This window comes from Lepisosteus platostomus, chromosome 2 (assembly GCF_059453375.1).
Source record: "Lepisosteus platostomus isolate fLepPlt1 chromosome 2, fLepPlt1.hap1, whole genome shotgun sequence".
Lineage (NCBI taxonomy): Eukaryota > Metazoa > Chordata > Actinopteri > Semionotiformes > Lepisosteidae > Lepisosteus > Lepisosteus platostomus.
The window spans coordinates 30,099,342-30,123,577 of record NC_142612.1 but is presented as its reverse complement, the minus strand read 5'-3'; the positions used below and the strand labels follow the sequence as shown (position 1 = coordinate 30,123,577).

The following is a 24,236-nucleotide window of genomic DNA, read 5'->3' as shown; positions in this document are numbered from 1 at the left end:
AGGTCCAAACATGTACAGTAGCTCACGTTGGGTCCAGGTTCATGTTAAGTCACAACTCTCACCACCCCTGGTACTGCTTCTTTGAATGTTTCAGCTGCGGTCCTGGCAGGGGGTACCCCTCCCTTCCTTCCTGGCATACAGAATCATGTGGTGTTGGGCCCCTGACCCCCAAATTTCTTGGGAAGTCATGGAGCCCCATGGGTTTTCGTGAAATCTCGCCATCACACTCCACATTCCTCAGCTGCATTTTGTGATCTGTTTTGCTGCATGTGGGGAGGCTTCATGGAGTCTAGCTCTGGATCAATACACTGAATCCTCCTCCTTCAGACGTTATTGCAGTCCCTTTCATTACCCTTATTAAATCAACATTGTTTGGAGCATTAAACCCCTAACTCCACATTATCTGTGGTTGAGTTGAACATGGCACTAAGGCTACTATTAGACTTATCCCTTTTATTCTTTCAATTTTCTAACCTTTTCCTCCATCATGGTCTGTATTTAGTTCTCTTAACTTAAGAATTATGATCAGCATAATGGGGTCTCTCTTTGTTGCTTAAATCATTTCAATCCAGTCTCTGCTCGGCCTTAAATAAGGGTTTGGCTGAATCACTGAAGTTTTAAACTACAGTGTTGGAGGAGATCAAATCATAATTTTATTCACTTCTGCCTACCTATGTACTGTATAAATCACATTTCTTTATGACTCACTTGCATGTTTCATTTTGCTTATCTCCTTCCACCCCAACTTCAGCCTTGCAGCGGTTCTCTGGCCCATTCCTCGTAAAGGTGGAGGGTTTTTGACATGCTTATCCTCATGATCAGTTTGTCATTTTCCTCAGGAAAGGGGATAAGCCAATCAATCATATTGATTCAAATCATTCCTCTATCCCACCTGAAGTTAGGGTTGGACTGATAGCACTGATAGCACTCTGCAGTCTGTTTTCAATCAATCTCTAAAATTGGAGATCAGTTGTAACCAGGCACCCCTGCCCAGTCCATCTCACTTGGACCTCCACATTAACCATGGTCTCCAGGATCATGACCTGCTATCAGTGGACTGTATTTGTCTGTATGTTCTTGCCAGAATAGAAATTGTGAGTACCCTAAACAGCAAGTGTACCAAGGCATGAAGGCATGTTTACCTTGTTAAATGGGACAAATTGGTACCTTTCTGGATTTTCACCTATCTTGATATTCCACAGATTAAATCACTTTATCTCTCACTTAAAAGGTGACTTAGTGCTTAAGGATCAGTCAAAATCAGTAGAGTGTATTGCAGCCACACATGAATGATCAGTTAATCAAAAGCACACCAAAAACATCAGTGTTCATGACATGTATACTTTATTTTGTTTTAAAACAGACGTCATAGTTATTTCTTTTGATACTCAGTATATCACTATAGATTTATTATACCTATAAATATTATGTATCTGTATACTGTAGACATACTTTTGGATACATTTTCATATTCAGCCTTGTCAAATAAACATTGAACAGTCCTATTTTCAATTAGACTGTCCTCCATTTCATCAGTGTATTGTTAATGCTGTAATAAACTGTAATACATCATTTTATTACGCTGCTTTTAACCCAGTAATGGAAAACAGAACACTTAGTCCAAGGAGTTTTTTTAGATTCTTATCACTGGGATTTTTGCTATATTTAGTCATTTATCCATATTTGAAATCATAATTGCACTATGCTTCAAGCCTCTTTTTCTCCTGAGATAGGCTCAGATGGTTCACTTGTCTTTCAGCTATAATTGTGGAGAATTTCTCCCTGTTTTACTCCACTGAAGAGGACCAGCTGCTGAGCTATAATGATCTGCGACATTTTCAGATCATTTGGAATATGGTTGATGACAAAAGAGAGGTAGGATAACTTCTAATGACTTTTTTTCTCTTAGACCAGATATATTCACTCTGAAATTTAAATAATGTTGTTAATTTGAAACTGCACTGTTGTAAATCCATTAATCCTGAAACCCCCCAACGGACTGTGAAATATATTTTGAATTAGCTTCTTCTGTTTTCATTCATTCAGATGTTATTGTCTGCTGCTAAGTTTGTTGATATTGGAGAATCAAGCTTCCATTGTTGTAATAGTAACAATAAAGTTCTATCTGTTTTTTTCCTGTATGGTCACTAGGGTGTAATTCCTACCTCACGAGTTAAATTTCTGCTCCGGCTCCTGAGAGGGAGACTGGAGGTGGACCTGGATAAGGACAAGCTCCTGTTTAAACATATGTGCTATGAGATGGAGAGGTTACACAATGGCGGAGATGTCACTTTTCACGATGTCCTGAGGTACAGTATATGCTTAAAAATGAAACACATATAGGACCTTGAAAAAAACATTTGTCCCCTTGCACGGTTTTTACATTTTGTTGATTTAAATATTTAAATAATATTTGGAATTTGTGGAAAGACTTGAAAACTGCTGTCCACAAGTGATCCCCAAGCAACTTGAGTGAGCTCGACCAAATCTGTCACAAAAATGGCTGTAATTCCCAAGCAAACATACTTCTACCAAACATTGAGTTCACAGGTCTGAAAACTTACAGTATTCCACTAACATATTTTAGGTTTTTCTTAGCTTTTTTTGTTTTTGTTTTTGCTGACATTTATAGTTACTTATCTTACCTGTTGTTCTTGTCGGAACCATATTCACTAGAAAGCAGCGGGGAACAATTCTCTCACCTGACCTTGAATTTTTCTTGAGGAGTATGGTTTAGACACATCCACCACCTTTATCAATTATATTCACATTGTGTGAATAGTTTAAAACCTAATTTTATGAACGTGATACCATTACCCATTTTTTAAAAACCAGAGCCACAGTGCTTACTGTATTGTATATCAGTGAATTCAGGTTGTTTTTTTTACATGCTGCATTTTATATTTTTTCAATGTTTTCAATTGAACTTTCAACTGAATTCAATCAAACTTTTCAATTTCTTGGCAGATAATGTCACTTTCTTCCTGAACTATCCTCTAACGTAGATGGATTGGCATATTATAGTACAGTATGTAACTTTACCTATACAGCTAATTTTTTCAATTATATTAGCAATGAAGTTCAAGAATTCACAATAGGGTATCTATATTTCTGAAGATAGAGACATTCTGAAGATTCTGAAGAAAATGTCCTGAAGATAGACACTTGTATTTAGAACTCATGGTTCATTTGTCACCAGATGTTATGCTCCTGCCTTCATGTCAGTGACCCTCTCAACCTCTTGCAGCATGCTCTCCTACAGGTCAGTGGACATCAGGAAGAGCCTTCAGCTGGAAGAACTCCTGGCACGGGAGCAGCTCGAGTACACAATAGAGGAAGAGGTTGCCAAGCAGACTATACGCATGTGGTTAAAAAAGTGCTTGAAGCGCATCAGGGCTGTAAGTGGGAGTTGTGCTGATAGCCAAATGATGCACTGCACCAAAACACAGAAAATACAATCACATTTTTTTTCGAAATCACAATATGTAGACATTTTCCATTTTTTTCCCTGTTAGAGGTATGGTTTTGAACTTGTCCAGCCTCTGTCAGAAAATTGGAATTAAAGTTGCATTCTAAAGTTCTGCATACGCACACAAAAGAACAGTGGCCACATTACTTGCTCCTGTGAATTTATATTATGGATGACTTGTATAGTTTATGTGATGCATACAGATAACCACATTGTTTCTTAGGTTTGGTCTTAAAAGGTCTGTATTGTGTAGCCTGTTTTTATTTTCTTATTTTACCGGCTGGTCACTGAGGCTACTCTTTGTCAAGAGTCAAGAAGGTCAATTAGCCCCATAATTCTAAAAAGATCATTTTCTTATGAAAAGACAGCTTTTTTGACCATTTGGATTTGACATATATCATGTCAAAATATCTAAATTATTTTGGATAATTCCCTGTCTGCATTTGATCGTATTGGAGCAAGCACATACTTTGTGTTTAACCTACTTCTTCCAAATAAAGTATAAGGACTCGGGTACATAATTCATTTTATAGTGTAAAAGTTAGTACTTGGTTGCCAAACTCTGAGGCAATAACTGCATGATGTCTATGACTTACTGAGCTCATCAAAGTCTTCGTGTAATCATGCTTTGCCAAGCTTTTGCTGCAGTGCCTTTGAATGAATTCAGTTCTTTCTTCAGTACAATATGTAAAATGCAATTGCATTTCAATCTGGAGATTGACTTGGCCAATATACTGCACAGTAGGATTTGCCACCTTTATTCTCCTGAGAAACTCGTTGGTGTCATCGTCATGTTGCGTGGTGAAGCACTGACCAATCAAATGTCTGAAGTCACTTTTGACTTTGCTATCCCAATTCTTTTGGAGTAACTAATAATCATAGTTTCTCATAAACGTACTGTTTTATAAGCTGTTAAAGTTACATAAAGCATGTTCATTAGTTTAACAAATTTCCTATTTACTATTTTATTACAAACACTGCTATTCCATGAACGCTTTTAATTTCAAGTTGATATTGATTGTTTTTTTCAGAAACAACAACAGTCATGCAGTATTATTCACAGTTTGAGAGAGAGCCAGCAGCAGGAACTGAGTCGATTCCTCAACCCCCCCAGCATTGAAACAACACTGCCTAGTGAGGACGCCAATGCCAACAACCAGGACAACCCTTCACAGCCAGAGGTATCGAACCTGACAGTTTTATAGAGGACTTCAGTGGCTGAAGGGACTCCCATCTGGCCAGTAGCAAAAGACTACTGACATTACTTGACAGGTTTTGCAACTTCTAAGAGTAGAAAAAACAGTCACTTCAGTGACAAAGGGAATGCAAAATCAGGAAGAAATAACCTGGAGACTGAGTTAATTGAGTATGAACAGTATAGTAGTTGTTTGAAAAGGTCTGTGCTACTGCAGATGCATTGAGCCAGTTTAGCCAAGTCACACTGTTCCCCATAACTTTGTCTTATTATTTTTTCTTAGATTTGTATGGGCAGACAACAGTGGATGCTAAAAAAAAAACTATGTTCCAAAATAATCTGCCATTATATCTCTGCCGTGTCAATATGGAAACTGGACTATGATCATACTACTGTATATACAGTACCTGTGTTTCAACAACTCTTGGTGTTTCCTTCCCTGGAACTAGGCTTATACAACTCCTAAAATACTGACAATTCAAAACTCTTCACAGGAAAATCAAGGATGTGACCAAGCTACATTTTTTTCATTTAGTGTGCAAAAAAAAATATTGCAATGCCTTTCAGAATATAAAAGTACACCTTTGAAAAAGTCAAATATCATTGATATACAGTACCTGCAGATAGAGTGCCTGTGATGTGCCCAGTCAAACTAAGGCCACTAGCTCTGGCTACGAGAGTGTAGCTCATTACTGTGCAAGGCCAGCTTTCAATCAAAGCAAGAACTGCACTGTGTAAAGGATACGGACACAGCTTTGTCTAAGGACGTAAAGAAAGCATGAAGTGGGTCTTTTTCTTTTCTCGGATTGGCATCAAAAACACAGAAGAAATTGATCTTTAAATCCATTGTTTTGGAACACGAGTCAACTAGAAGTGTAATGCAGAAAGCACACAAAGAAAAACTGGAAATATGGATTTATAATGTACAACAAAAGATCATCTTTTTTACACAGTAATGAAGTATAGTTCTACTACACTTAGTATAGTATACTGTACTTACTGTCCATGTCTTCCTATTGGCTTCATAATGGGGTCAGGTAGCATTTGAATTTGATATTACAGTTGAAACTGGACGAAAAAGTTACTTTTCAGTGTTTGTAGCACTGTTACTATTTGCTTTGATATGATATTATGGGACATCAAGGGAGTTTAACAGAAATAACCTGCAGTTTAAGTGTCTCTTAACTGCGTGCTTATTCCTCCGGCCTGATGAGGAGACATCTCCCTGAGGTTCATCCCTTCACTAGGAGGATGCTAGGCCTGTTTACACAATTGATTTGTTCTTTAAGGTGCCAAATATTCTATTTTGTAATTCACGGCAAAAGATAAATGTTGATCGTACTGCACTTAGCCCCAATAGTGGTCTTCTGTTCTCTTAAAGATCTCTTAAATGGCCTATATGGAGAAGTTATTCCAAACTATATTGAGATATGCCCTATAGTGAAAATGTCAGTAAAGAAATCCATACTGTATTAGGATTGAGAATGTGGGTTGGGCATTTAAACAAGAAAGAAATACATAATGGGGGAAATGCTGGACCTTTGGACTCCAGTCTCTGTTTTGAAAAAGTACCACAGAATAACATCTTTTGTGTGCAGACAAGCAGTCAGCAGCAGCTGCTCAGCCCCACACTTTCAGACAGAGGTTATCGGCAGGACTCAACAGAGTTGGGCAAACCGCAGAGGAAGTTTGGTCAGTGGCGCTTACCAGCAGGTAAGTAAAACTCTGACTTCATTGCAAAGCTAAGCTGAATGATGCTTACTTGTTCTTTTGCATTCAGACGCACAATTCTGAGGGCTTCACAAAAGTACAAGTGAACCCAGTATTTCTCAAAATGTCTCAGCGGAAGAGTGAATTTGGCTCACACAACATCACCTCAAGGGTACAGTACATTGCCTAGGTTAGTAGCAGTTCACAAGGCATGATCCAAGTGTTGATCAGCTGAATCAATAGACAAAAATGAGAAATTACTTCAAATTGTGTTTCAAGAATGCAAAAGGTAAAGAGTAAATGAAATAATATAAAAAGGTCAGCTTTGATTGTACTGTATATTCTTTTAAAAAGATGGGGCTGTAAATTCAGTGCCTTCAAATACACATGGACTATGCTAAACCAAGTGTTCAGCTACAGTATCCAGAATAATTTTAAAATATAATATATAAGCAAAGGGGAAAAAAATCAATTAATTTCATTATTGTTGTTGTGAAATGTGGTTTCTCCAAACTTTAATATGCTTTAGAGTATTGAACATTTTTTTTAATTATATTAAAAAAGAAGTGGTTTGTGGAGATGCAGTTATATTTGGCTTTTGTTTAAAGAGAGGTTTATAATATTTTGATTGTACAGAGAAGTATACAATCTTCAGTTTGAACTGCTAGTTTAGGTCACTTCTTATATGGTTTTTACTTTAGTATGTCTTCATAAAAACTGCAAATAAACTGCAAGTATTCTGGAAGGTTTAGTAGATAATTAACTTAAAGGGGTAATTATTTACAGTTTGACAATGTTTTAATTCAGTTAGTAAACATAATTAAAAAAAACTTTGAACTGTATCTGTATAAGGAATCCAGAAGTTATTGGAATACTATTATTCTGTATTGTACAGTAGATGATTATAAATAATAGTTTTCTTACAATGTACAGTTACTTTGCCATTTTAACACTTTTCCCAGTCATGTTAATGTACACATTACATTACATTTAAACATCCTTATTCATTATTTAAACCAAATAATTAAAGGTATGCAGCTAGATCTTCCCTTAGGGATCTCTCGCACTGTATGTATGAAATGGCAAAGGTTGACTGTCCATTAATGTATTAATGTGCAATGTTTGGTAACTTGGCTGTAATGTTGAAGCTCCCAGGCTGTTTTAATTAAAGCTGTTTTATCAATGACTTTTCAGCACCTAAACCTATAAGTCATTCTGTTTCCTCTGTCAACTTGCGGTTTGGAGGTCGGACTAGCATGAAGTCCATCGTATGCAAGGCGAACCCCATGAATGAAGAGACCTCTTCAGGCTCAGAGGTGAAGAAGTGGTGGACGAGGCAGCTGACTGTGGAAAGTGACGAGAGTGGTGACGATCTCATTGACATTTAAATGACAACAGAAAATGCTTTCATTTCAGGGGGAAGACAGGATGTACTGTAAGACCAAAGCCTTCCTAGTCTGAGTAAAGCTTTGTTGTATTCGAATCTGTCAGAGGTTTGGGTTTTCCAAACGCAATATGTACTGTATAACGAAAGAAAAAACTCTAGAAGGAGAAAAAAAGTCAGCTAGTATTTATTTTCCCTGCAGCAGTATTTCTTGTAATTCTCATTCCAGGGAAAGAGTTTCACCACTCTTTTACAAATACCTTAAATAACTGAATCCACTATTCTTTTGGATACCCTGTTTACTGTAGATCTCTCAATATCATCCAGCTTTTGTGATGCTATTCCTATGCCAGGACCATTTGTCCACTGTTGCAATGGGATCATCTTTTATATGGATGTCATTATAAAGCATGAAGTAAAAGCCAGACATGCACTGGAGGTTTAAAAAGTACTATGCTGAACTGCAAAAGCAATGTGTTTTGTAGTATGAGAAGCTAAAACTGAAAGCCATACAAAGTTCTTCATATTGTATATTTTGCTGTTTTCTTGATTAAAGTATGCCATTGAGTTGCTATGTACACCCATATACTGTATTGTATTGTATGTTGTTGTGTATGAGAGTTTGTGTTACATTTTAGCTCAAACCAATGTCTCTGTTGATCAAAAGAAAGTCACTGAAGCCAACTGGCAGGTGGAAAATAGAAACTAATAAAGGATATGCTACCTGTTCTAAAAGACTCTAAACAAATGAGGAAAAAGTACTTTATTGTGAATGTAAACATTAATTATGATTATCAAATGTGAGTATATAAAATACAGAAACTTATATTCCAGATATAGGCCTATATTTTATTAATTAGAGGTTCTATGATTACATTTGTAAATGTATTATGTGTTTTTGATAATAAAACAAGATAAAAGCCATCTTTGCATAATCTAAATATTAGAGTAGAATTGTATTTTGTTGCTGTCAACGTATTGATGCAAAACTCCATCATGAGTTATTCTTCATTTAAAACTGTAAAGTACTGTAGCAGTGTTATGTACTATAGGTAATAATTGTGTGTGTAGTCTTTCATTTTAAAGAGACAGAAATAATTGCTGATGAAAATGATTCGTAACAAATGTTTATTCATTTGAAATAAATTGAACCCACAGTTGGGAATTTCCGCTATCACCATTTGATTGAATGATAAAACAGCAATAAACTAACTTGTCTCCACAACTCATTGTGAAGAAAATGTGAACAAGAAACTAACCACATGGAATAATATGGGAGACACTACGGTTTTTCATCTCTTATCACACCCTCATAAACTGAGTGCAAGGAGAGAAAGAAGTAGGATCAGTTCCGCTGAAGACATAAATAAAACGGAAACAGAGCTTGTCTTCACACTATTTAGCAGGAAGTGCGAGAGATGCTTTTGTGTCCTCTCTGGGGCCATGAGGAGAGTTCCCTTATGTCCAGAGCTCCACGGGCATCATGCCTTCTTTGGAGTTAATTGAGGGGAAGAGGTTCTCCTCCGAGAGGAAATAGAAGGGGAACTGGACGAGGAATCCACGGATCTTCCTCAGCTCCTCGCAGGCCAGCAGAGGGTCTTCGGTGGCCAAGGATGGGCGAGACATGTACTCCCGCAGGATCTTATTGTTGAGCACAGCATCAGTCGGTACGCACCTGAACACCTGCACAGTTGCATTGTGTAAGGTTAAAGCGGTTTTGGTCTCACGAGCTGGTGACGGCTTCGTCCTTCATCAAAGCACATCTCTTTTGTGTCTTAACTGCTCTTACGGCACTGTATGGTACTGACAAATGTAGCAATAAAAGAAACTTTGAAAGTGATTATAATTGGAATGCATCGGTTGTAACAAAAGCTAAAATTCCCACTTTGTCAATAAGGGGCTTGGCTTTTCTAAAATTGATATTGTTCGCATATAAAACCAATTGGTTACATGGATCAGACCATTATGTTCTATAATACAGCTATATATGATTAAGTGCCGTAGAACCAAAACATATACAGTAAAGACATCATTTTCATAGTAATGAAGGAAACACAATGGATCAATTATGTTCAATAGAATATTTGGTGCTGGATATACATTACAGCTGTTGGACTGAGAGTGGAAGGCTAATTGATTTTCTTTCAGTCTGACATTAAAAAATGCACGATACATTCACAGAAGGAAGACATTATGCAAAACCTCTTAGCCGAGAGAAAAAAGGGAAACTTCTTTTGAGGGAAACCTTGTCAGTAACTGTCTGCTTACAGTACATCTTAAGTATGTCCCATACGCTGTTTATCAAAACAGCAAGATAGGTGACAGGTTAGTAACACTCATATCTACACCAAAGAGGGAACTTAAAATGATTCCTTCCAAGGTAGAACTTTTTTTTTTACCAAAGCACTGTGATAGTGTCTGTCCTCAGTTGTTTATAATAAAATAGTCGTCTAAGATTTCTAAATCAAGAACAGACCTTCAGCACAGAGAATCTTGAAAAGTGTCACCTGCCTTGTCATACACACTGGCATTCTTTGCAGCTGTTACCATCCATATCTCCTTGTAGAATCTGTCACTGAGGGGGTCACTGACATCAACACTGAGGTCTTCCAGAAGCCCAAGAACCAGTCTATATGAAAGAAATAAGGCAGGTTAAGATGTCATCAATTAATTATTGCCTTTTGATTTGTAATAGAAACGTTTTGTGGTTTTAAGCACTATGAACACATAAATAGCTTAAGAAAAGGGCATCTAACAATACTACCGTATACAATTAACAAACTTCAGATGTTTCTACATGAACCATGATATGGCATACAAAGAATATCTCCTAACAAATTCATTTCCTGACAACTTGGCAAAAGTAGGGAAATTGTTTCAAATTAACATTTAAATTGAATCTTGTTTCTGTCATACAGTATAGGAAAAGAACGTGTTCTTGCATTGAGAAAGACTTCATCGACTTTGTAGCCTTAATTATTTTACATCAAAGTCCAAACTCATATTGTGGTCGTTAATTAAACACTGCAGGTCTGAAATATAAAGAAGAAAGTTTGTCTAAAAATTGAAAACTTAGTATTGACTCCAGACAATTATAAGGGGCAATACTGATATGGTTCTATAGAGATTAACTGTTGACATGGTGTAAAATTCTGAAACAGAAATCTGGCTCTTCCATTTTATTGCCCAATAATTAGGAGGAACTGGAATATATTGGGAAAACAATATTTGCCCCAGTTGCTCCACTTAACCACTGATGCTCTATTTCAGAACCTGCTGTTCCAAGGAACCTATCTACTTATTATCTACTTCTTCACAAAGGGTACTGTAATATTCTTAGTTTTATTCTCTTTACAACTACTCCCTTTACTGTAACTTATTGTAGGTGTTTTTTAGGAAGTAAGGTGAGGTTGGAAATGAGATCTAACAGGTTGGGCTTTTAGGTAACACTCCCTTAGCTTACTGTAGCTCGACACTGAATAAAAATCAGTTCAATCTTCTTAGCATTGCAACATAACAAATCAAGCAATTAATGCTGAGTACATTGTATCTGTTTCGAATTCAGTGACATTTTACTTCTCTGGTACTAAATATATAACCATAATAAAGGTTTCAGGCTTTGTCCACTTATGAAATACAGTATATTATTTTTATATGAAATAAACTGGTCCATGCACCTGAAGCATTCTACTCTGAGCGACAGTGCAAATCTTCCAGCTTGGTAATTTTCCCCATCCATTACGGAGTGAAGGAACTCTGTGTCTTCCACTACCACAGCCATCTCGCTGTCACGCTTGCCCAGCATGCTTCGGTCATTGATGTTGGCAGAGCCTGCTCGGAAACAGAAGGACAAGGTTCAGAAACAGCACTAGGGTGGCAGAACTAGGGTGGTAATACCAGCCCCACAATGCATGTTATACATGTGTAACAGTTTTGTTGACCGTTAGCACCTCTGCTATCAGTGTTTTCAGTGGTCTGAGTTCCAGCCATCAGTTATCCATAAGCTTTGGAGGTTTGCATCACTGGTTTGCATCACTGCCTGCAGTGCTGGCTCTATGTTCAGTTCCTGTTCAGGTACTAGCTATGTAGAGTTTGTATGTTCTCCCTGTGATCACATGGGTTTCCTCCAGGTGCTCCAGCTTCCTCCCACAGCCCGAAGACCTACTGGTAGGTTAATTGGCCTGGATAAATTGACCCTGGTGTGAGTGTGTGTGTCTGTGTGCCCTGCAATGGACTGGCATCCCATCCAGGGTGTACCCTGCCTTGTGCCAATTGCTTTCCAAGATGGCCTCTGGCTCCCCTGTGACCCTGTACTGGATAAAGGGGTCAGAAAATGGGTGGATGGGTGGGATGTATTGGAAAAGTAAATTTAAATTTAAGGGGTTACGTCAAAGGCCATGACCACATACCAAGCCAGAATGTTTTAAAAAAAACAACCGAAAATTGATTTTATTTTGTGAAAATCAACATTTTAAATTTGTCACTGATACATTTTTTATTAAATTTTTGCTTGCAGTGTGTCACAAGCTGTTTATTCATTCCTCCCATCACTGCATGTTGTACAGTATAATATAGACAGAAGCATCAACTTGGAATGTATATGGTACAAAATTATAATACAGAGCTGCCCACATCCCCCCAAAAAGATTATTACATTTCACATAGCATTCGCTTTCTTACAAGTGATAATTATTTTGACTATTACTGAGGGTTTTATTTCTAAATTAGATATGACAAAGAATGATTGTGGAAAATTTAGGAGGGAGGCTCAAGAAAGATTTATTGTGTTGTGTGGCTGAATTCTGTAAAGTGCTCCAGACATTGAGTACCCTCTACTGGAGTATGGTGGTACTTTTTATTTTGTATCAAGAAAAATGATGTATTGTACTGCCAGAAAAAATCCTGTAACCTGTGAGTCCTCCTGGACTGGATACTATGATGCATTCAATCAACAATATAAAGACTGGTAAATCACCAGATTAAAGTTAATCCTGCCCAAACATAACATCATCTATGGTACATAAAAGGCAGTACAGTTATGCAAATTGTGTTTTGTTCTGTTTGGTACCATTTGGTAGAATCATGATTTATCATGATTGATTTTACTAGGATCATGATTTCTCAGTTATCTGTTTACTGCTGATTCCTTTTGTGACAAGTTTCTTACCAATAATGACGGTGTTGTCATCGACAATCATTAGTTTGCTGTGCACGTAGATGAGTTCAGTGACCAGTTTGCCATCCAGGTCAGCATGAGTCCTCAGTCCGCAGAAGGAGATGTAGTTGATCCAGCAATCTGCCACTGTGATGACACGTGGGGCAGGAGTCACAGGGAAAACAGACAGGCAGCAAGTTGTGACGCTCAAAGTACAGTAGTAAGCACTAGCTGAAACACACAAGACCCTGGTGCAGCACAATGAGAATCCTCGACAGAGTGAAAGTCAGTAAACCACATAACACTAAGCACAAAACAGAGCATGCACAAACACAGAGCCATCACAGTCCAAGACTAAATAAAAGTGTTTCTCTACACTTTTAAGCGCTTTGAGAAGCCACCTGTAAAGGTGCGATATAAAATAAAGGTTTTTTATTATTATTATTATTATTATTATTATTATTATTATTATTATTATTATTATTACATGCCAATCGCAAATTTTAAACCCAGTGCTTGATGGACAAAATCAAAAGGCTGTACAGTATGTGAGTATTTTTTGTAATCATGTGCTGTATTGGTGTGGTTTTCTCCCAAGTTGAAACAAAAAAGACACCCCATGCAAGTGCAGCACATTGTCTATCATTTAGTCTTTAGTATTTGGTTACCTGTGTTAATTACAAAAGATTTTCACTTAACAGTGATAAAGGGTAGTTGAGAAAATCCTTCATGTACTGTACAAAGGTTTGCAGGTCAAAAAGTGGGCTCAGCCAGCACCCCCCACCCTTACCTTGGATATTAGTCCAGACTAATCAAGACCATGTCTAAGTCATTGTTGCGCAATGGGTTTGATGAATCAAATCAATTAGCATCAGCAACTTGTCTACTTACTCACACGTTTGAGTTTCTCGATGATGGAGTGCTCCCCTCTGCACATTGTCCTGAGGGAACAGCATGTGATCATTTCTCTTAATAGAGAAGGAGATTAAAACTAGCACATCTTAAAGCATTGTCATTTCTTTCCTTACTGGCAGTTTTTCATTGCACAAAGCCAAATTGGTGAAAACTGTCAGTGAGTCTGTCAGTCAGCCTTCCAGTAAAAAGTTAATTGCTACTATGTGACCCAGATATATTTTAACAATTTTTCACTGTCGTCTTTTTTTCTTTACACCAAATATATTGCATCTTCTTTTGGCACTCCATATCCCTATATTAAAGCATAGATTTCAAAAGATTCTGGGCTGCATTTATAGTATATTTTTTATGTTGACACACAATATCCGAATGTCATATACACATTACCGTTAAATGTGAACTGTAATCTGTAGTGACACCAGCAATACTAAGATGACAAGGATAATAGTTATGACTTTACCTGTATAGACAGTTTAATCTCTGATTAGCACGTTATTGAGCAATAACATTCACCATGATGTGGCTACTAACATTCAACTAATTTTTAAATACTGTACCCTGTTCAAATAGATCTATTTTGGTTCCATTTTTTCCCAAGAATGCATTCAGTTAATCTGTTCTTTATCATAAACTGCTTTTACCTATCTCCTTTTACCTAAGGGGTATTCCCTAATCTACTGTATCAATACCCTCAAAATAATTAGCATGAGAACATAAGAAGGCTTGTAAGTAAGAGGGGTCTATTTGATAGTTCAGTAGCTAAGTGAATCGAAACATTTGTCCAGTTTCTAGAGTGAGTGGGGCTTCATCCCCATAGAAGAGAAGCCAGGTCAGGACACCCACAATTATTTGTGCAAACATCTTTTTCTTGTTTGCTGACCTAAACAAACTTTCTTTTAGTTTTCAATTCTGATTTCAATTGTCCTTGTTTCCACTGCTGTGGAACCAAGGCATACTTTTTAAGAGCTGTGATACCTGTTTGGCAATAGTCCCAGGGTAAAAACATAAATAAGACAGTTTAAAAACTTTAAGCAAAGTTAATTTTTCAAATAAAATTCAAAATGATACGGTAATGTTATTTAACTCTATAATTTTGCAGTTTTTCTGTACATCATGTTTTTTAATGAACTGTGTATTAATTGTATACTTTTGAATTTTGTATTATAGATTTATTCACAATAACCTAGTTATATAGAAGTAGAACTAGGTTGTAGCAGGTACTGTACTGTATATCACTGATAAGACAAACATTAGCAAACATTAAATTTATAGCTTTATTCAAGATTTAAATAAATGATTGTAGGATACTATAGTACAGTGTTATTATTTAAGCCAGGAATTAGAGGTTTCTACTTTTTACTAGTAAGTTTAAATCCCTCCTAGTGGAAAGTTAGAACCTACTGTATGGAACCACAGAGCTCCTGGACGTAAAGCTACAAATGCTGCCTCCTGGGTATTGTACTGCATAATTAACTGGGAAATGGAAAGGTGTTTAGTCAGAATTATCTTCTGTTTAGTTATCTTAGTTAAATTTTATGTAAGCAATGCTTAATCTGCAAAGGAGAGCAAACATTTTGGGTTTTTACTGCCTTAACCTGATCATCTTCTTCATCATGCATCGGCCAGCAGCCATATCACTTTGGGCCAGCAAATGGGAGACCTTCTGGAAAAGCTAAGGTACCTGGTGGAAAAGGCGGTGCTTACCCTGCTTACCCTGCAGTCTGTGTGGGTCCTAATGCCCCTGTATAGTGAAGGGGGAACCATACTGTAAAAGGGTGTCATCCTTTGGATGAGATGTAAGACTGAGGTCTTGACTCTCTGTGGTCATTAAAAATCATAGGGTGTTTCTTGAAAAGAGTAGTGGTCTTACCCTGACATTCTGGCCAAATTTCCCATTGGCCTTTAACAATCATGGCCTCCTAATAATCCTTTTCTATGAATCGGCTTTATTGCTCTGCTCTCCTTCCCACTTATGTGTGTGGAGAGCGCACTGGTGCACTATGGCTGCTGTTGCATCATCCAGGTGGTGGTATGTACAGTGCTTTGAGTGGAGTGCCCAGAAAAGCACTATATAAGTGTAAGCAATTACTTGAATTAATTAATCATCATGTTGAATGGATGGAATTCTCAGGTGCTTTGCCTCAGCTCATTAGAGCACAACACTGTCATCAGCATCAGGGTATTTAATAAATACCATTACAGTTTAACAATGCTAAGGTGCTATAAAACCTTCCATCCATCCATTTTCTAACCGCTTCATCCAATTCAGGCTCTTGGCAAGCAACAGGCATGAGGCAGGATACATCATGGATAGGATGCTAGTCCATTACAAGGCACGCACAAACAGAAACACACACACTCAGACTAGAGCCAATATTCCCAGAAGCCAATTAACTTACATGTACTGTACCACCATGCCTTTGGACTGTGGGAGGAGACCAGAGTACATGGAGTAAACTCCACACAGATAGCATCCCGAACCTGGAGTTAATCCCAGGGCCCTAGCACTGCAAAGCAGCAATGCTAACCACTATGACACTGTGCTGCCCGGCATCAGTCTTTTGCAGATTAAAACATAATGTCCCAGGGTTCAGAAATTCCTATTAACACGTGTTATTGTGTTGGGTTTGTTTTTACATCTCCAACACTGAGTTCTGCTTTAGGTTTGATCTTGTTCTTATAGTGTAAAATTAAAACAGTTTATAATGAGGAATGAATTTAGAAGTCTGTTGATGGAACAAATGTTATCATTGGAGACTGTTAGATAGTATATTTCCACACTTCTTCAGGGACTTCAATATGCATATCTAATATATTTTTAGCTACAGTAAGTTATGTTTTACAGATATATTTTTTAATACTGCACTTTAAAAATGTTGGAGCAAAACAGTTCTGTATGTTTTGTTATTTTGCCTTTTAATGTCTTCCTATAGAACATGCTAGTAAAGATATAACAGTAGGACTGTTACACAAAAAAAACCCACAAAGTTCCAAAAGATAACAATGTTCACAAGCAGATGACATGTTATTAGATTCTTGCTAATTTATTTTTTTCAAATTCTGGGACTTATTCACAACCTGTGAAATTAAAATATGTGAAGGTACAGTACACATAATCTATTTTCAGTAATTACACTAAGATTAACTGTCCTTCTTCAATCATTGATTTTATTTTTGTGGGACCTTCAAGACGTTAAACAGTGCTTTGAAATGAAATATAACAGGGATGTAGTGCATATACAGTACAAATGCGTAGAATTATTTTATCTAATCAAGGCTGCATTCAACACAACCTGTTCAACCTAAAACCAGGAGGAATGTGATATTTTATGAGATGCTCTTTGGTATCCAGTGTATCGGCTTTTTCTGTCTTCTCCATTTCTGTATTTTTTTTTAAAGACACGATATCACATCATTTCCAAGATCAAGCTTTCATTCTGTGTTTTTGTGATGCTAAATGTCGACCTGCTGGGGCTAAGCTGTTATCTTTAAATGCTCCAGTTGCAGAATGGCCATAATTGTCCCTTATTATTCAGGAGATAGTTTATAATTAGCTGGCATTTGATGTGCTGATTACTTATTTTTCCTTTAAAAACAGTTTCAATGAAGTGCTTAGATCGACGTGAGGCTTTCCAACTGAATTGCAGGTTAGGCAGGTTGTTCTGTTTCACCTGTGAAATTCCCTGGGCCTCCAGTGGGATGAAATGAATGTAGTGCTGGTTTCAAACTGAAAGAAAATGTCTTGTATTTTGCCGAGACTGCAGATAAATAAGCCTCACTGTTGGGTTGCAAGTGTATAAGACAGAAAGTTGCTTGATGCTTGAAATGCACTTCATGAGGGATAAGGTAGTGATCTTTCATGTTTTGCATTTTAACAAATAGTACACTGTGTCTACAATTATATGTTGACATAATAAAAAAAGACAAGCATAAATGCTTTCCTTTTATAAAATGAACAAAAAAAAGTAAGTCAGGACTGAATACCTGTAATTAAAATGCATGATTGCCTTGATAGCTTGACCTCCTCCAGTAGAGATATCCCCTTCAAATCCAGGCAAGAGAGGCATCACAACATACACTCGGAATTTCTTCTTTTCCCTGTAGAAATTTAAATTTATGAAGCTTAGATATTTAAAAGAATATTCTAACTATTTAAATGAGATTTTAGGATTGCCGTGTCCTTATATACTGTATATATGAAACAGTGATATTAGCAAAAATTTTGTAATACTCAATATGACTATGAACTTGTAACAGGAAGACTAAGGGCTCACAACAGAGACAGGGCAGTGTAATTGTTCCTACAGTATGAGCAGGATATCTCAGTCTTTTTTCCTTCTGCCAAAATGACAATATTGGAATGGATACAGATACTGTACAAGCTGCTTTGGGTAAGAATGGCAGACACTATTTTTTTAAAGCAAAGTATCGAGACATGGCTTGGCATGGAGGAAATTGAAAAAAAAAGATTTCACCAAGGCAACAAAGATTTCCTCAAGATTCAAAACAACCATACCTGTATGCTCTTAGGATTCTCTCTGTCAGTGCATCTCCAATACCATTGTGAATAGTTTTGTCAGCACAACTGATAAAAAACTGATTCTGCAAGACATGACAAGGATCTTTGAAGTTTTGTGAACACAAAAAAATATATAAAATATGTAACTTTTGCCATACACAAGCCTACATTCTATGTTCAAGCATAGTACTGTGTACTTCAATTCAAAGGCAGCCAATAGACTTCCAAAAGTTGTTAGTCTTTCATACAGGACATTTTCCAGAAAATACACTCAAAAAAACTGAATGAGAACCCAGTAATTGTTACAAGTTAGGTAGTGATGTACTCCCTGACTAGTTCCTTATAAAAAGTAGGAAGAACCACTTCTGAATGCATTTCTGCTGCTTGGTCCTTTAGATGACACTTGATCCTAAGCTCCTTGCAATCTAATACAGTACACGCACAGTACTGTAATACAGATATAAGTAGCTTGTCTATCAGGGAAGCAGTTACATACTTTTGATAGCAATCATGACAACCTACAGAACGGAAAATGCCAGATCTAGTAGTTGTCTTACCTCAATATAAATGAAATGCTTGCTATTGCTGATTGCAGAAATGTATGCCAAGTGAATGGACTCTTCGTGGATTTTTGTGCCAATGGACCACTGACACACAGATCTCAAGACCTGTATTTAGAAAATAAGAAAGCAAAGCACAAGGGTAAGAAGCACTAGGTTACAGAGGGTAGCAAACTGGCACAGTGGCTGGCGTTGCTGCCTTGCACCTGGCTGTGCTATTTGGTGGAGTTTGTATGCTGTCCCCGTGTTTGTGTGGTTCTTCTCTGGGTGTTCCAGTTTCCTCCCTCAGTCCCACAGTCCAAAGGCATACTGGTAGGTTAACTGGCTTCTAGGAAATTGGCCCTGGTGTGAGTGTTTGTCTGTATCTGTATCTGTGTGCCTTGCAATTGACCGGCATCCCATCTAGGGTGTATCCTGCCTTGTGCCCACTGCTTGCTGGGATAGGCTCTTGTTTCCCTGCAAACCTGAATTGAATTAAGTTATTTAGAAAATTTACAAACGAGAGGCAAATTGGCTCATTTTACCTGTTAAGTAGTCAGTATCTAATTGTTTCAAGGATCTCATCCAGTTGTTTCTTAAAAGGATCCAGAGTATCAGGCACAACAACATGGCTAGACAGGTTGTTCCATTTTCCCACAATCTTTTTTGTAAAAAAGTATCTACAGTTACATATCCAGTTTAGATGGAAAAGAAGAAAATAACAAGCCTAAAACAAAGTATAAGATCAAAGACATTCCTTATTCCTTTAATTTTCTAAAGTGAACTAATAAAGTGAATTTATTCAATAATTCCTATTGTATAGGACTCTACTGACCTGTACATTGGCGTGTGTGCATTTGCCCATATCCAGAGGGAACTCCACAGGTGCAGAGAGCGATTTTGGTAGTAAGCAAGGGTAACATGTTGCACCGGAACGTTTCTTTACCAACTGTAAGGAAAGAAAAAATCCTGGTTAAGATTGAAATCACAAACTTTTGCTCAGTCCGAAACATAAACATAAACATAAACACATTTACGGAATTGTTTTGTCTCCGGGGCCTTGTCTGTGTGGAGCTTGCATGTTGATCCAAAGTCCACATAGGATTTAGCCAGGGGGCTCCAGTTTACTACTACTTTCTACCCAATAACATACTATCTAAATTAATTGCTGTCTCTGAAATGTTTGTCCCTGTATGTGAGTGTTTACCTTGTGATGGATAAATACCCCATTTAGAGTGTTATCTTTCCTTGCAGTTTTGGAAAGCAATTCTAAGTTGATATGACTCATTCCAGGAATGTGGGATTTCTGATAGTGGATGGATGGTAAGTCTTTTCTGCATCTTTTCTGTGTCTTTTTTGCAAATGTAGGTAGAAAAAAATAGAATTATACATTACACATAAGACTAATACAAGTGGCAGTGTTATCACCCTTATTAGAATCCAGTCTTTATAGAATACACTGTCTAGAGGGATCTAAGGCCAAAGGCATGGTGAACACTTTTTTTTTTAGTTATTTGGATATTTGACAGAATTCAACCACTTTGACAGTTAAGACCTAATCATTGATCACAGTGGTCTGGTGGAATTCTATTTTTTCTCGGTGTCCTGTGCTGTAGAAGTCCACAAAGAAAAAATATGCATTCCTCCTATCTGTCTAAGTCATTATTACCGTATTCCAAAACAAGATACCTGTAATATGAGTGGTGTTTAAAACTGTGAAAAAGACAAAGATGATGTTTTTTGGGGTCTAGAGGCTCACGTGATTCAAGTATCAGAGAACATTGTAATGAGATGCAGTTACAGTGAACTAGGTGATGGCTGTAGTTTTCAGTAATTCTGTGAGCTGGCTTAGTTAGATGCCTAGCCCAGAGTGTGCGATCACACAATCTGAGATCTTGGACAGAAGGTGTAAATGAAGAAAGACATCAAATTACAGCATATACAGTAGGTACAAGGATAGAAGAAGGTGGTTTTGACACCAAAAAGCTATGATGTAGTAAGAAAGTGCTGATATATATATATTTGTGCATACGGAATGATGGATGCATGCATAGAAATGTGTTAAATTTTGTTTATTCAAATCATGGAAAACTCCAGCTGACATAATTCAGAATCATTTTATTCTGATATGAGGAGTGCATGATAGAAAATGACTACTGATGACTTGGATTTCTTTCTTCAGTCAACAGCCTAGCATCTCTGAATAAATTAGATCTTATGGTTGCGAAAATATAATCAAAATAAGAAAATCCCCTTGTGGAGAAAGAAAAAACACTCTGGTATTGAAGTCTCATATTGTTATGTGAACAGCTCATGTTGTAGAGAACGACTTACCGGTATTGCTCCGTGACCATTGTTGTTTTTGAACAAAATCTTTCAATTAACTCACAGAACGATTTCAGAATGAAGACAACTAATAAAATTAACCCATTGAGTACTTTCTGCTATAATGTAATTTTTTAACTAATTGAACTGGTATTTTGTGTTGATTTCATTGTAATGGAGGTGAGTCTTATTTTGTGAGCAGTTGTCACTGTGACTTGTTGTCTTCTAGCTGTTTTTCTAGCTGTCTAGACCTAGAGGCTGGAAGATCAACACATGTGCTGTAGTTTGGATGGTTTATTAAATAGTGTGATAAAAATATATATTGTACAAGAGCTTAGCAGTAATTCATCAGTGCTTTTTTTTTCTTTGTGTCTAAGACTACAGAGTCATACCATGGCTTGCACAATATCGTAAACTGTAACAATAGATATGGAGATCATTATCTCTTCAAGCACTCTGTATATTTGATATTATCTGTGGAATAAGAACAATTTTCAGATTGCTTCATCTCATTTACATCATTACCTTCGACAGAGGAGTAGGAGCATCTTCAAAATCTCAGCAGGGCTACAGCTGCAACCTTTTGCTCCTTAGTAATTTTTTTAATTATCACAACATGTTTCGTGTTCTGTGGCATTTCGACAATATTTATGATACTGAATATACTTGCAGTTCAGATTCTATTAGAAAAGATACAAAGGTGTATAGCATCTCCTGGGTATTAGAAATGCAATCACAGTTGGGGTCTATTTTAGTATTTGATTGCACATATTCTGGTGTTTGTACAGTATTCTTCTGATTTTGATTGCCGCACAAGCTAGTAGAAATATTCAGTTGATATGGTTTAATAGTAAGATAGCAGATTCCTAATGAAAGAGATTACCTGTAGTTTATTCCCTATCGTCTTTTTAACATTGCAAAGTACCTCGCATAAAATGCAAACTTTATGGAATATGTGTAAATATGTAGATCAGTCTTTTATTTCTAAAGACAAAATATTTTTATTTCTGTCAATCTTCAAAATACTGTATGATTTTAAAAACATTATTATTATTATTATTATTATTATTATTATTATTATTATTATTATTATTATTATTATTATTATTCCTGCTTATCGTTGTACTTTTTATGGCAGAATAATCAAATTGATTATTTTTGCTCTAACAAAAATGGAGCTTGAATAAAATGATGAATGCAGACAATTACTAAATTCAGTTCCCTAATCAGCAGAGTGGGCAATTGCTACACCAGAAATCACTTCAATTGTACTTTTCTTTGGGCCAGGGAATCTCATTTTCTTTAAACACCTAATCAAGCCCATTCATGCAGCTTTTGTTTCCACCTCTTCCCCACCTGGCTTCCCTTTATTTTTAATTATTCAGAGAATGTGCCTGATCCGCAGCCAGAAATGAAATATGACTGACATTTCATTTAGAATAATACAGGCCTGCACCAATTAAATTACTGAACAATCCCAGTAAAAAGGACTCTAATTATTTTAAAAGGGATCTGTGAGAGACAGTGGTATTATTGAGTCACACAAGCATTCAGAGCACACTACAATGCTAAACTGCAGGTGGTGCTAAGCTCAAGCTAATGCTGCTTATTCTAAAGAATTACAAGACAAAAAAAAACCTTTTCAGCAATGGAACATACAAATGTCACTACTAGCAGATTATTTTTAAACTGGATTTTCTATGCTACAAAAAATTAACCTTTCTTTATAGAGGTGTACAAAACCTCTAATTCTAATTTCTAAATTAAAGATAATTTACACTGCATCTATCTCAGACTTTACAATAAGCACAAAATAAATAAAATATAGTATAATTTAGGTATTGTAACTGTGGACATCCTGTGCAAAATAAAGGAACAAAGGAACACCTTCATAATATGCAATACAACATTGATTATGTTTACCTGAAATTTTTTAAAAGTTAACCAAAAGTGTGATTTATATAATGTCATCAAATAAAAAAAATAAAGGTTAATAAAATGTTTCTTATCATTCATTGGTGATGACAGCTCAATATATATGTTACTATTTCTGCTTTTGTGAATAGTTCAAAACATCTGTTGATAATGAAGTTAAGCATCACAACGTTCCTGAATTCAAATAATTAGTAAAAACAAAATGGTTCAGTGTAAATACAAACCTTTGTGAAATTCCATCTCTGAATGAAATGCCTAGCAACATCTCTTGCTGCCTTGCCCTGTACTGCCACTCCTATATCATGCCAAGGCATCCTGGGAGTTTTATATCGGTCAATAAAATCTGTAACAGAAAAAAAAACAATTGTTTCTGATGTTCCTATCCCTAATCTGTTCAAACAAAAATCATACATATATATATGCACATGCACACATTTTGCCAGTGGTGATTTGTTCAGCAAACAATTCTAAACACAAGTTATTTAGATTCTGTAGATTACTATAGCATTCCCCTGGTTTAAATTGCACAGTGCACTTAATGCAAAATTGATGTTTTCCAGAGGTCTTCCCAAATATGGTGAGTTTTGTGATAAGTCCTTGTTCTATATCCGGGGGGTTAAACAAAGCCAACATAATTAATTGCACTGAGCTATGTTTACATTAGATATTTTCCTGTGTGAAGTCATTAATTGCGAAAGTAGAAAATTATGTATATGGGGTAAATAAAACTGATGCATCTGTGACAACACTCAGATTGCTATTGTTTTTTTTCCCAGTATGTTTGGCATGGATCCATTGTGTTAGTGCGTTTATCTAGAACCCAGTGTTAAAATGTGTTTTCTTAGTGTTTTGTTACAAGACAGCTCCTCAATTATTTTGGGAGTTGTATTAAGGTTAAGGGAGTCTGCCCCATTTTCAGTAATCCACTTTCGGTCAGCAGAAAAGAGTTTTTAGGTTGGCTCCATGTTTGGTAGAAATCTAGAACTGCTGTTATCATATCCAATTCTTCTCCTGACAGGTTTTCACACTGGCATTGTAACCAGTTCAGGGCAGGGGATACAGATTTCCAAGGGAGTTCTGACACGACACA

At 36.7% G+C, this 24,236-nt stretch overlaps 2 protein-coding genes across 9 annotated transcripts in view; one reads left to right on the top strand and one right to left on the bottom strand.

Annotated features, from left to right (window-relative positions):
* Positions 1-8,682, top strand: part of nalcn (sodium leak channel, non-selective) — a 168,985-nt gene extending 160,303 nt beyond the window's left edge. For 5 of the 6 annotated variants that reach the window (XM_088604641.1, XM_088604616.1, XM_088604649.1 and 2 more), the window contains 6 exons: positions 1,760-1,875; positions 2,152-2,309; positions 3,248-3,398; positions 4,501-4,650; positions 6,263-6,377; positions 7,569-8,682. In XM_088604641.1, coding sequence (XP_088460767.1) covers positions 1,760-1,875; positions 2,152-2,309; positions 3,248-3,398; positions 4,501-4,650; positions 6,263-6,377; positions 7,569-7,762 — 884 coding nt within the window. In that variant the 3' untranslated portion in view covers positions 7,763-8,682. The remainder of the gene's footprint in view (positions 1-1,759; positions 1,876-2,151; positions 2,310-3,247; positions 3,399-4,500; positions 4,651-6,262; positions 6,378-7,568) is intronic. The other variant, XM_088604634.1, reaches the window with a different exon arrangement.
* Positions 8,683-8,869: 187 nt separating this feature from the next.
* The window catches only part of LOC148676191 (phospholipase D1), a 51,650-nt gene continuing 36,283 nt past the window's right edge, over positions 8,870-24,236 (bottom strand). For 2 of the 3 annotated variants that reach the window (XM_088604662.1, XM_088604669.1), the window contains 10 exons: positions 23,371-23,489; positions 19,722-19,835; positions 18,905-19,015; positions 18,345-18,430; positions 17,813-17,926; positions 13,805-13,854; positions 12,926-13,060; positions 11,436-11,589; positions 10,270-10,387; positions 8,870-9,441 (listed from right to left, as the gene is read on the bottom strand). In XM_088604662.1, the coding sequence (XP_088460788.1) occupies positions 9,217-9,441; positions 10,270-10,387; positions 11,436-11,589; positions 12,926-13,060; positions 13,805-13,854; positions 17,813-17,926; positions 18,345-18,430; positions 18,905-19,015; positions 19,722-19,835; positions 23,371-23,489 (1,226 nt within the window). In that variant the 3' untranslated portion in view covers positions 8,870-9,216. Of the gene's footprint in view, positions 9,442-10,269; positions 10,388-11,435; positions 11,590-12,925; positions 13,061-13,804; positions 13,855-17,812; positions 17,927-18,344; positions 18,431-18,904; positions 19,016-19,721; positions 19,836-23,370; positions 23,490-24,236 lie in introns of those variants that run through there. The other variant, XR_015926180.1, reaches the window with a different exon arrangement.